We start from the raw sequence: 12,824 nt of genomic DNA on the forward strand, positions 1-12,824 counted from the left end.
GGGTGACACCAATTCACACACCACCAGCCACTCGTGACTCCCAGTTTGTTTCCTCACCAGAACGAACTCATTTAGTAGGCAAAAACATGCCTTGTTGTTGTCTCCAATTACCACCGAGGCTGACTCTATCTGTATATATATTTAAAAGTTATACTTTATTTCTCCAAACAGTGAAATCACCACAATTTTTATTCAAAGAACTAAATTACAAAATTACCTGTTTTATAAGAATAGAGAAAAAAAGTCCTGAAACAAAATCTACTCTAAGCAATGTCAACAGGCACTGGTTTTTAAGAGCGGCTCACTTTTCCCACATTGACGCTGGTATTCTATCTTACTGACGTTCTCTGTGAACAGACTCGAAGTGTGCACTGTGAGGAAAGCGCTGCCTGTGTTAATACAGTCTGCCTTCCCTTAAAGGACCAAAAGTAAACAACAAGAATATGGCTCAAATATGAAGAAGAACAAATGTACAATATAAGCCCTGATGAATTAGAGGATTTCAAAAGTTTAAGGAGAGAATAACAAAGAATTCATAAAAATCTTCAATGCTTACATTTTTCTTTTTTTACCCAAATTTAGTCGGAGTTTAGCAACTTTGGGATATAAACCAGCACAGATGACAGCCTTAATTATCTTCTCATTATCTATTGGGAGTGGGAAGGTAGAGAAAAAAGTAAAATACTGATACAACAGACAGCAGCGAGAAGTTACTTACAGTGTATCTCTGCTTTACCTGAATTGACATTAGACTCGGGATCTTTGGGATCTCGACTGCTCACAAAGCCAGCTCCCAGCAGGTGCTCAGCAAACTGCCCCTTCATGTTATGCAGCATCTAGGCAGCAATGGCAACACACAGAACTAGAACACCTTTTACACAGATTTACAGGGTTATAAGGCAAGTACTCAAATAAATTTAGCTATAAGCTTCCCCTACTATATAAAAAACTTTTGCAAAAATGTGATGTTTTAGCACAGGGGATGGTAAACTATAAAATGTGTAAAAGCCTGTTTCCGTCAATGGAGTTTTATTAGCATGCAGCCACAGCCGTTCATCCAGAAATGACCCAGGGATGCTCTGCACCACCAAGGCAGAGGGGAGTGAGTGCTCAACACAGACCACAGGGCCCGCAGCCTCACTCACTCACTGCCTGGTCTCTGACAGGAAAGGTCTGCTTACTGTGGGGAATAACACTGATGTTCAGGGATCTGTCCATTTTGCAAGAAGACTAATATAATTTTGAAAATTGCTCTTCACCCCGTATTTTGAAAAAAATACAGAAAAGCATAAAGAAAATAAACAACTTCCATATTTCTCCTACTGAGAATTAACCACAGTTAACTGGCACAAAAGCTTAGGACCTGTTTTTTGTTGTATTTTTAAGAAAAATCACTATTTGGGTGAAAATGATGTATGGCTCATTCAAGTAATAAAGTACAAATGAAGAAGCTTCCCTAACCGCAATACTGTCAGAAGCATCATTGCATGTGCACTGACAGAAGAATCAGACAGCAATGCTATCCTAACTATGGGGTAACAGCATAGAAGCTGTTTTTATTAAAGTGTTCAAATTAATTTTAGTTCAATTTAAAGAAGTTAAACAAATGAAACTTAACTAGATGACTCTTACATTTCATAATCACAAGAGATATTTAATAAAGGATCCTTGTAAGCTTAAAAGAAGAGATGATGGAACATAAAGCCATCTGTACGTAAGTATATATCCCTTTTATCAACTGGGTCACTTAAGCGTCCCCACCTAATTTATCTTATAACTCACTCACTAGGCCGCCTCCTGGTTATATTACCATTATTGTTACTGTTCACGATAATAACCTTTACATTCTATTCTGAATCCTTAATTCCCAAAACTGTTTCATTGTATATTTGGACAGTTTCAATGTACACCATTTAGCACGCACTCTCCATCCCTGAATTCTTTTTGATTCATCTCTTAAGGAGCATTTCACTGTCAGTGAATCTTTCAAGAACAGCTCATGGGTGCAGTAGTTCAAGTGCTTTCTTGAACACCTGTCCTTTGTCTTTACATTTGAATTAATATCTTGACTGGATATGATATTCTCAAATAACACTGAGATTCAGCCATCCTTTCATAATTATGGTTCATTTCCTTTTTTTTTGTTTCAGGGAAATGTTCTTACACATCACTGAATACATTCAATCGCACTTTCACTATCCACGTAGAGGCACCGACTACCTTCAGGATAGAGGAGTCCTCTCTTCCTGTCTACAAGTTTTTTCTGTTTTAATTTTCTTTTGTGGCTACGTCTATAAACTGTGATTATCTCAAGCCCTTCTCTAAGGGCAGGAGTTTGCTTTAAGGGCTGTCCATTTTATTCCTTGTGATTCTTTTGGTCTTCCACTTGTCTTCCTAGATCTTCAGTCTCTTCATTCATCCGACAGGTGTACAGTCATGCGCTGTGTAACGACGTTCGGTCAGTGACAGACTGCATACACGATAGAGGTCCCATAATATTAGCACATACAGCCTCAGTGTGGAGTAGGCCATACCACCTAGGTTTGTGTAGGCACAAATGATGTTCTAGGATGTTCGCACAATGACGAAATCGCCCAACAACGCACTGCTCAGAACGTATCCCCACTGTTAAGCACGACATGCCTATACTTTCTCATCTTTGTCTTGGTGAATTCATATTCTTAAACTGTTCCAAACTATAAAGAGCTGTAAGGTCTGCTGAGATATGCTGCATTCCATTCTTTGTTTTTTCATTCCTTTGGCTGTGGTATCTTTCAGAGTTGTCATGACTCTTCTTTTTGTTAATGTTTGGGAACTTTTGATGAAATATGCTAGATCCTTGATTCTTTCACCCCCTTGTAGATTTGTTAAATGTCCAGTACCAGGGTTCAAGTCACAGAGTGTACATGTAATGAGGAAAGCAAGGATATGACTACTCCCAGTGGCTTGAGATCACTTCTCCAAATCAGTGTAGGGTCTCAAGTCTGATGTGCATCTGCCCTATTTATTATTTACTTCCCTCTGTTTCACAAATCCCTCCAGGCCAGTGTTTTCTCACTGCACTGAATCAGGTAAAGATACCTACCCGAAGGTTAAAGCAAAGATACTCACCCTATTTGATATTTGAAAATAGATTTTAGGAGTGTTAGGGAAAATTTTCAGGTTGAGTCACCAAAATGGCAGCTAGAGGGTGGGGAGAGGAATGGTCCCCAAGACCCACTGTGCTTTCCTGGGGATTCTGGACCCTCGCTTCTTTGCTTAGCCATTAGTTTTTGTTTATTATATTATACATCTTTTCCTGTTCTGTTGCAGTGGACTCAACAAAGATTCCTTCTATTATCCTGTATAACGATTCTCCTTCGTAAGACAAATGCACACAATTAACTTTTTGCTACAGATCTAACTGTACAGAAAAGATAACCTATATTCTCTAATCCAACACAAATGAGAATGATTTCAAAACATTCGCCATTACCTGCAGAGTGTTTGAAGACAGAAAATACTCCCAGCAATAGTCTTTTTCATGTCTGAAACCACGTCGTCTAGCGTCCTCCCAGCCCTACGGGCAAAGAAATGAAGAAAACTATCAAGATTGTTCCCCAAAGATTGCTTACTACTTTATCTTTATTTTGGTACTAATTTAACCTTCTACTAATATTTCATTTTCTTTGTAAAAAATTCAAAGAATTTTGAAATTTACAAACTAAAAACACACAAACTCCCCATGATCCTAATCAGAGATTACCACTACTGAATTTCCAGAGCTTTATACAAATAAGTACAAGTTCTATAGTAATATATTGTGTATTTCACATAAAATGGCATCATCCTTTACATATTAATCAAAAAGAGTACTCTGTGGAGCCAGCCCTGATGGCCTAGTGGTTGCTCCACTTTGGCAGCCCAGGTTCGGTTCCTCGGCGTGGAACACACCACCCGTCTGTCAGCAGCTATGCTGTGGCGGCGGCTCCCACAGAAGAACCAGAAGGACTTACAACTAGAATAAACAACTACATACTGGGGCTTTGGGGAGGAGGGAAAAAAGCCAGGAAGATTGGCGACAGATGTTAGCCCAGTGAATCTTTCCCAGAAAAGGAAAAAAAGTACTCTGAGGAACAAATTGCAGTGCCACATATTTCCAACTTTACAGATTTTTTTTTAGCTAGAGAAGAAGGGGAAATGGAGAAAAAGAATGAGCTCAAAGGGAAAAAACAGGTCAATTTCTCATAATATGTAGTACTAAACTGAGTCTAGAACTACAGTAAAAAAATGCTGTCTCTATAAACCAACTCATATTTAAATTTTCCAAGAATGTTCATCCTCAGATAAGCCTGGCTTTAGGAGCAGAAAACGTCTGTATTCTGAACAACATACCTGGTTGTGACACTCCATGCAGATGTTAAAGCTGCAGACAGCAGCAGTTTATTAATCAACAAAGAGAGACCTTCTGTCATGAACGCCAGTGAGACAAAAGATATGAGTAACATCAAATAAAACTATAAAATAAATTGTTCACTTGTTCTGTTGTCCTCAAAATACATATAGACTTCTGCTCTTAAAGGGTAAATGTAATAGGTAGACATAAGGAGCAATTACAAAACTGAAAAATGGTGTACATGTTTTTCAAACGTTCACCTAATTTCAAACATTCTCACAGTAATTTACTCCTGATACCTATTATAATGCAGATTTTAAACAGTTAAATACGCTCCTATTCTGTTATCAGCTTTTCACTTGAATAAACTGTCACAATTCACAACTCAGAACAAGTTATTTTTTACCTCAAATGCATTCACAACAGTCAAGTGGTCACTTTTAGTATCCTTTGCCAATTCTTTTCTTCTTGCATCTGCGATCTTTTCTTTTCCCTTAAAAAACAAACAGGAAAGCAGGTTAAACTGCTCTGATGGTATATAATAGAGAATGGCATTCTGATAAAAAGCCAATGAAAAATGTGTCTAAGCAAACAACTACTGTGTCTCTAAAAAGGTCTGGCCTTTGTCACTTTCTTACCAGTGGAATGACAAAGGGATCCTTGAAGCTGAGACTGGCAGCTATGGTGAGCACTGGGTCTAGGCAACAGAACAGAGCTCCAAACAGAATCATCTTTCCGATGTGTGGCTCCACTGGCAACCGTGCTAAATGGACTCCAAGAGGCGTCAATTCTTCTTGTTTATCCAAAGCGTTCTGTAAAATGAGGGTTTACATGTAAAATAGTGTAAAGCATCACATTTAATGCTATTTTAGCTTGCTTAATAAAAAAAAACAGGCCACTCCTTTCTTGTGTCCAAATGCCTTAACATTGCTCAGCTTTAGGCTTCTTCATCAAAACATAAGTTTTAAGGTCAGCAAAGGTTAGAAATTTATTTAAATAAAAACAAAACTAATCCACAACTTGCCTTTACTGTAAATATTAGGAGAAAAATGAGAGACATAACAATAGCAAGCCTTCAATGAAATTAAAAAAAAAAAAAATCACCCAGTAAAGTACAAGCACTATGGGAAAAATAAAACAAAAACAGGAGGTACTGTTATCTATTTGGAATATACAATGCATAGCCCCTCAATTCCAGTAGCTTAGGAGGCATGCAAAACAACAGCAAGATATTAACAAACGTATCTAGAACCGGTCAAAATGGGGATGGCTTCAGCTCTGATGACCTAGGTAATTTGGTACAATCTCCCCACTGAGGACAGCTAAAGGAGCTGCTTCAAGACACTGAGGAGTTACAAAACAATTACAAGTCTAAGATTCAGGGAGGGACAGAAGCCCAAGGAGATGAGCCCAGCGTAGGGGCTTCTTTTCCTGGCAGAAGCAAGAAAATCCTCTCTGGAGGAAATTATCATCATCTCAAGCTTCAAATTTTTATCTACAAAGAACCCTGTAAGAGGATGTCTGGTACACAAATAAAATAAGTAGGCATACAAGAAGATTTGAACAAAAAAGTAAAGAAAAATATAACCCCTGGGTCTCATTAAACACAGACTTCTACTAAATATTTATGGAGGACATAATCTGGATCTTACAAAAGCAACTCAGAGACTAGAACAAGAGAAAACATATCATACTCCCAGCTTGTTTTGGAGCCTAGTAGAATCTTGGTACCTACCTGACACGGACATTTGGAGAGAGGAAAACTAGTGAATAATCTTACTCATGAGAAACCCAAAATAAAATAATGAAAAGTGAATCCCACCAAGTTAAGTCTGTTTCAGGAATGAAAGGTAGTTTAACATTAGAAAAAAACAATGTAATTCAATAAATTAAACATGAAAAATCATATAATCTCATTACAGGAAGAAAAGGTGTGTGATAAGGTAAATTATCCATGCATGATAAAAATCTCCTAGTAAACTAAAGATAGTTTCTACAAAAAAATCTCTAACAAACATGCTCAATGAATTCACACCTTTTGCTTTAAGAAGAAGAACACCAGAATGCATACCAAACAGCTCAACATTGTACTACAGGTCCTAGATGATTGGAAAGGAATAAATAAAACTGTAATTATTTATAGATGGGTCTATGTATGCAGAAAAACATCTACATATAATTATTAGAATAAGTGGGTTTCACAGCATTGATGAATACAAGGTCAATATTCACAATTTACTTCTGTGTATCAGACTCACAAGAAAATGAAAAATTTAAAAGTTAGAGCATAATCCAAAAAAAAAAAATCACTCACCAAGAAATAAATCTTCTAAAAAGTTCTATAAAACCCCTATATCTAAAATCCTGAAACACCAAGAGACATTCAATACATAAATCAATGGGATGGATCGTGTTCTTGTTTGGTAAGACTCAACATGGTAACTAAGGCACCAGCTCGAGAGAGAAATACAGACCGGTGCAGTAAAAAAGAACCTATGAACAGACACCAATCCAGAGCCACCTGATCTATGACCAAGGCTGCAAAACAAAGAGGAAAGCACAAACTGCTCTGTAAGTGCTCACTCAACTGATCTACATATATGAAAACTTTGACTCCTCTCTCACCTTACACACACACACACACACACACATCAAATGCAGAAGGATTATACATCTAAGTGTGAAAAACAAAACGACAAAGTCAAAATAATATATTTTCATGACTCCAAGGTAGATAAAGACTTACTAAAGGACAAACACCATTAACAATAAAGAAAAAGACTGACACAGAAATACTTAAACATGTGCATCAAGAAACACGGAATACTGAAGAACGTAATGGCCTCATGTAACAGGCTCAAATTTAAAATAACCAAACAGTCTTCCAGTAATCACAGAGTAAAATATGGTAAAGAAATGAAAAGGAATCAAGTATAGCTAAAAGAAACAATGCAGATGAATCCCACAACGCTAAGTGAGAGAATCCAGAACCCCATTTGCTCTCCAACCTCCCCCACCTTTGTGAGTTCATGTAAAGTTCACAAAAGAGGCCAAATAAACTAAGCTCTTTATAGAGATGTACACTTGCCTGGTAAAACCACCAGGAAAAACAGCAGGAGATCACATCAAAGACATGAGGGAGGTCACCTCTGGGACTGAGGGACAGAGCAGTGATGGGAGAGGGTTGGAGGTGGCCCTTTAGGATACTGGGAACATTCTCACTTCTTGACATGAGTAATGAGGACATATTTGTGAGAAATCATTAACCTGGACATTTTTGGTTTGCACATTTATCTTGTATGGGTATGCTGCATTTCACAATAAAAACATTTTTAAAAACATGGGTTTCAGACCTTACCTTGTTGGCAAGGATTTGATGGCCTTTCCACAATTTTGTTGCTTGCAAATTGCTAAGTAAAGACTGAATCTTAGGAGAGCAGTGTCAAGATAGTGGCGTAGGTGGACTCTGAACTCACTTCCTGCCACGGACACAACCAATTTACAACTACTCTTGGAAAAACGCCCCCTGAGAGAGAACTGAAAACTGGATATAAAGAGCCCCCACAACGAGGGGCAGTGCTGACTCAGGTGGCAGAGGCCAGCCTGGCCGGGAGCAATCCTAAGGTACATAGCCCTCCCTGGAGGAGCAGGGGATCTGAGCAGGGAGCTTTGCCACAATAAGCAGTTTCAGGACTCGGTACAACTAAGACAAGTGTCATAATATCTGGCTCTGCTGGGTATTAACAACAATGGAGAATGCCCCCAGAAAAACTACTGGACATAAAGGAAAGAAAAGTCTGCTCTTAAAGGGCCCAGGCACAAATTCACCCATTTCAGAAGAAAACCTAAAATCACCAGAAAGGTGGACAGTCCTTTGGTGAAAAGAGACTCACTTAATAGGCTCTGGGTGAAACTTGGTGAGAGATGAGACCTCCCAGGGTAATGAGACATTGGTGGCAGCCATTACTGTGACCTAGTACAGGCGTGCTGGGACAGATGCTGGCAGACACCATGGGAGCTCTTCTCCTGGCCTGTTACTGCAGGGGTCTGCCCCACCCACTAGAACCCAGATTTGATCCAGCTCAGCCAGGGCAGGCGGCCGACCCTAGGGACTGGCCCCACCCAACAGCAGGTCTTTGGGCAACTTGTGGAACCACATAGGTGGAGTATGTGGGGCCTCTGCAGCAAAGTGAGTGGGTCCACCTCGGCAGGGCAGGGCATGTGCAAGGGCCAGAGCAGGCACAAGGGGTAGGCCTGTGTTGGTGGAGTGTGTGGGGCCTCTGCAGCAGAGTGAGTGGGTCTGCTTCAGTGTGTCGGGGCATGGGCACAGAGCAGGAAGGTGCTGACAGGCTGCATGGGCCTGCGGGCAGTGAGGCTTGTCAAATGCAGCAGACTTGTGCTTCTCAAATGGCCACATAAGGGACTGGCCCTACCTTCAAATGCCTGAAATAATTGTGTGCTGCCACGCCTAGGGCCAGCCCCACCCAGCTGCCCTCCTAGGCCTCCAACAATGGTGAACCCGAGCCTAGCAACCAGCCATGCTGGTGGCCTACTCATTTAACAGAAAAACTGCAGCAGGAATGTGCTGTTTAGACCTCGCAGCCAACCACGCTGAGGCTCCCCATGCCCAATAAAGTGACTGAAAGGACTGGAGACCACACAGGGGACACTCCTGGAACATTTGGAACTGGTGACGAGAGGGAAGCACATGGCTGGGCCTCATAAGGCATCTCTTACATAAGGCCACCTCTCCAAGATCAGCAGATATATCTGACCTACCTAATACATAGATATAAGCACAGAGAAAGAGGCAAAATAAGGAGACAAAGGAACACATTTCAAGTAAGGGAACAGGACAATTCTCAGAAAAACAACTAAACTAAGCGAGAAAATAATCTACCTGACAAAGACTACAAACTAACAGTCATAAGGACACTCAATGATCTTGGGAGAAGAGATGAATACAGTGAGAACTTCAACAAAGAACTGCAAAATGTGAAAAAGAACCAATCAGAACTGAAGGATACAACAGTGGAAATGAAAAATTCACTAGAGGGACTCAACGGCAGAGTAGATGATACAGAAGAATGGATCAGGAAATTGGATGAAAGACGACAGGAAATCACCCAAGCTCAACAGATAAAAGAAAAAAGAATTAAAAAGAGTGAGAACAGTCTAAGGGAGCACTGGGACAACATGAAGCACACTAATATTTGTATTATAGGTGCCCCAGAGGGACGAGAGACAAACGGGGAGAGAATCTATCTGAGGAAATAATACCTGAAAATGTCCCTCACCTAAGGAAGGAAAGAGACATCCAGGTACAGGAAGCGCACACAGAGCACGAAACAAGAAGAACCCACAGGCCCACACCAGAACACGTCATGATTAAAATGTCAAGAATTACAGATAAAGAGAGAATCCTAAAAGCTGAAAGAGAAAAAGGAAACCCCATAAGGCTATCAGCTGACTTCTCAGCTGAAATCTTACAGGCTATAAGGGAGTGGCACGATATATTCAAAGTGCTGAAAAACCTACAGCCACGAATACACTATCCAGCAAGGTTATCATTCAGAATGGAAGCAGAGATAAAGAGTTTCCCATACAAGAAAAAACTAAAGGAGTTTATCACCAAGAAACCAGCCCTACCAGAAACGCTAAAGGGACTTATTTAAGTGGAAAAGAAAAGACCACAAACAGGAATGAGAAAATTATCAAAAAAACAAAACAAAACCCAATAAAATCACTGGTAAAGGCATATATACAGTAAAGGTTGCGCATCAACCACTGATAAAGCCACTATGAAGGTCAAAAGAAAAAGCACTAAAATGATCTGCTTCCATGATAAGAGGGTAACGGTTACACATGCACTAAAAGGAGGTTAGACATGGTATCAAAAACATCAAATGTAGGAGGGAGTCTGAGTAGAGCTTTTAGCAAGAGGTCTAACTTAAGAGACCATCGACTTAATATAGAAGGCTGTATGCCTAGGTTCTTATATATGAGCCTCATGGTAATCACAAACCAGAAACCTATAATACATACATACAAAATTAAGAGAAAGGAACCAAACCGTAATACTAAAGAAAGCCATCAAATCACAAGGGAAGAGAGAAAGAGAGAAAGAAAGGAAACTATTAACACTCAGGAAAAAAATAACAAAATGGCAATAAGTACATGTTTATCATCAGCTACTTTAAATGTCACTGGACTAAATGCTCCAATCAAAAGGCACAGGGTGGCCAATTGGATAAAAAAACACAACCCATATATATGCTGCATACAACAGACACACTTCAGACCTAAAGACACTCACAAACTGAAAGTGAAGGGATGGATAAAGATACTCCATGCAAATAGCAAAGAAAAGAAAGCTGGGGGAGCCATATCTGTATCAGACAAAGGAGACTGTAACAATAGACAAAGGGCACTACATAATGATAAAGGGAACAACCCAACAAGAGGATGTAACTCTTGTAAATATCTATGCACCCAACATAGGAGCACCTAAATATGTAAAGCAATTATTAACAGACATAAAAGGAGAAATAGACAGCAACACAGTAACAGTAGGGGACTTTAACACTCCACTTACACCAATGGGTAGATCATCCAAACAGAAGATAAATAAGGAAACATTGGCCTTAAATGACAAATTAGAAGAGATGGACTTAGTAGATATATACAGAAGATTCCATCCAAAAACTGCAGAATACACACTCTTTTCAAATGCTCACGGAACACTCTCCAGGATTCATCACACATTAGGCCACAAAGCAAGTCTGAATAAGTTTAAGATGACTGAAATAATAACAACCATCGTTTCTGACCATAACGGTATGAAACTAGAAACCAACTACAGGAAGAAAATCAGAAAAGCAGCAACTCTGTGGAGATTAAACAAAATGCTACCGAACTACAACTGGGTCAATGAAGAGATGAAAGAAGAAATCAAAAAATACCTGGAGACAAATGAAAATGACAATACAACATGCCAAAATTTATGGCATACAGCAAAAGCAGTTGTAAGAGAGAAGTTCATAGCAATACAGGCCTACCTCAACAAACAAGAAAAAATCTAAAATAAACAATCTAAGTGCATGTAAAGGAACTGGAAGAAGAAGAAACAAAGCCCCAACTCATTAGAAGAAAGGAAATAATAAAAATCAGAGTGGAAATAAATAGACAATGAAAAAAATCAATGAAACGAAGAGCTCATCCTTTGAAAAGATAAACAAAACTGACAAACCTTTAGCTAGGCTCAGCAAGAAAAAGAAGAGAGAAGGCTCAAATAAATAAAATCAGAAATGAAAGAGGAGAAATTACAAACCAACAGCTCAGAAATACAAGAGATTATAAAAGAATACAATGAAAAGCTATTTCCCAACAAATTGGGTAATCTAGAAGAAATGGATAAATATTTAGAATCATACAACCTTCCAAAACTGAATCAAGAAGAAATAGAGAAATCTGATAGACCAATTACCAGTAAAGAGATTGAAAGAGTAATCAAACACCTCTCAAAAATGTAAGTTCAGGACCTGATGGCTTCCCTGGTGAATCCTACCAAATATTCAAAGAAGACTTAATACCTTTTTTTCTCAAACTCTTCCAAAAAACCAAAGAGGAGAAGCTTCCAAACTCATTCTATGAGGGGAATGTTACGCTCATACCAAAACCAGAGAAGGACAACACAAAAAAAGAAAATTACAGTACCACTCATGAACACTGATGCAAAAATCCTCAACAAAATACTAGCAAATCAAATACAATAACACATTAAAAAGACCATACACCATGATCAAGTGGGATTTATTACAGGCACAGGCATGCAGGGATGGTTCAACATCCACAAGTCAATCAACATGATATATCACATTAACAAAACCAAGAATAAAAATCACATGATCATCTCAATAAATGAAGAGAAAGCATTTGACAAGCTACAGCATCCATTTATGATAAAAACTCTAAATAAAATGGGTATAGAAGGAAAGCACCTCAACATAATAAAGGCCATATATGACAAACCCACAGCAAACATCACACTCTATGGAGAAAAACTGAGAGTTATCCCTCTAAGAACAGGAACCAGACAAGGATGCCCACTCTCACCACCCTTTTTAACCTGGTGTTGGAAGTCCTAGCCAGAGCAATCAGTCAAGAAAAAGAAATAGGGGCCAGCCCGGTGGCACAGCGGTTAAGTGCGCACGTTCTGCTTTGGCGGCCCGGGGTTTGCCAGTTCAGATCCCGGGTGCGGACACAGCACTGCTTGGCAAAGCCATGCTGTGGCAGGCGTCCCACATATACAGCAGACGAAGATGGGCACAGATGTTACCTCAGGGCCAGTCTTCCTCAGCAAAAAGAGGAGGATTGGCACCAGATGTTAGTTTAGGGCTTATCTTCCTCAAAAAAAAAAAAAAACAAGAAAGAAAAAGAAGTAAAAGTG

General features: G+C 39.3%; 1 protein-coding gene across 1 annotated transcript in view; it reads right to left on the reverse strand.

The window, feature by feature from the left end:
* The window catches only part of DHX36 (DEAH-box helicase 36), a 50,673-nt gene that overhangs the window by 6,477 nt on the left and 31,372 nt on the right, over window positions 1-12,824 (reverse strand). The window contains exons 19-23 of the mRNA XM_046657924.1: window positions 5,014-5,187; window positions 4,782-4,868; window positions 3,476-3,559; window positions 737-836; window positions 557-647 (exon numbers count right to left, since the gene is read on the reverse strand). Of these exons, the coding sequence (XP_046513880.1) occupies window positions 557-647; window positions 737-836; window positions 3,476-3,559; window positions 4,782-4,868; window positions 5,014-5,187 (536 nt within the window). The remainder of the gene's footprint in view (window positions 1-556; window positions 648-736; window positions 837-3,475; window positions 3,560-4,781; window positions 4,869-5,013; window positions 5,188-12,824) is intronic.

The sequence above is a fragment of the Equus quagga genome, chromosome 1, assembly GCF_021613505.1.
Source record: "Equus quagga isolate Etosha38 chromosome 1, UCLA_HA_Equagga_1.0, whole genome shotgun sequence".
NCBI lineage: Eukaryota > Metazoa > Chordata > Mammalia > Perissodactyla > Equidae > Equus > Equus quagga.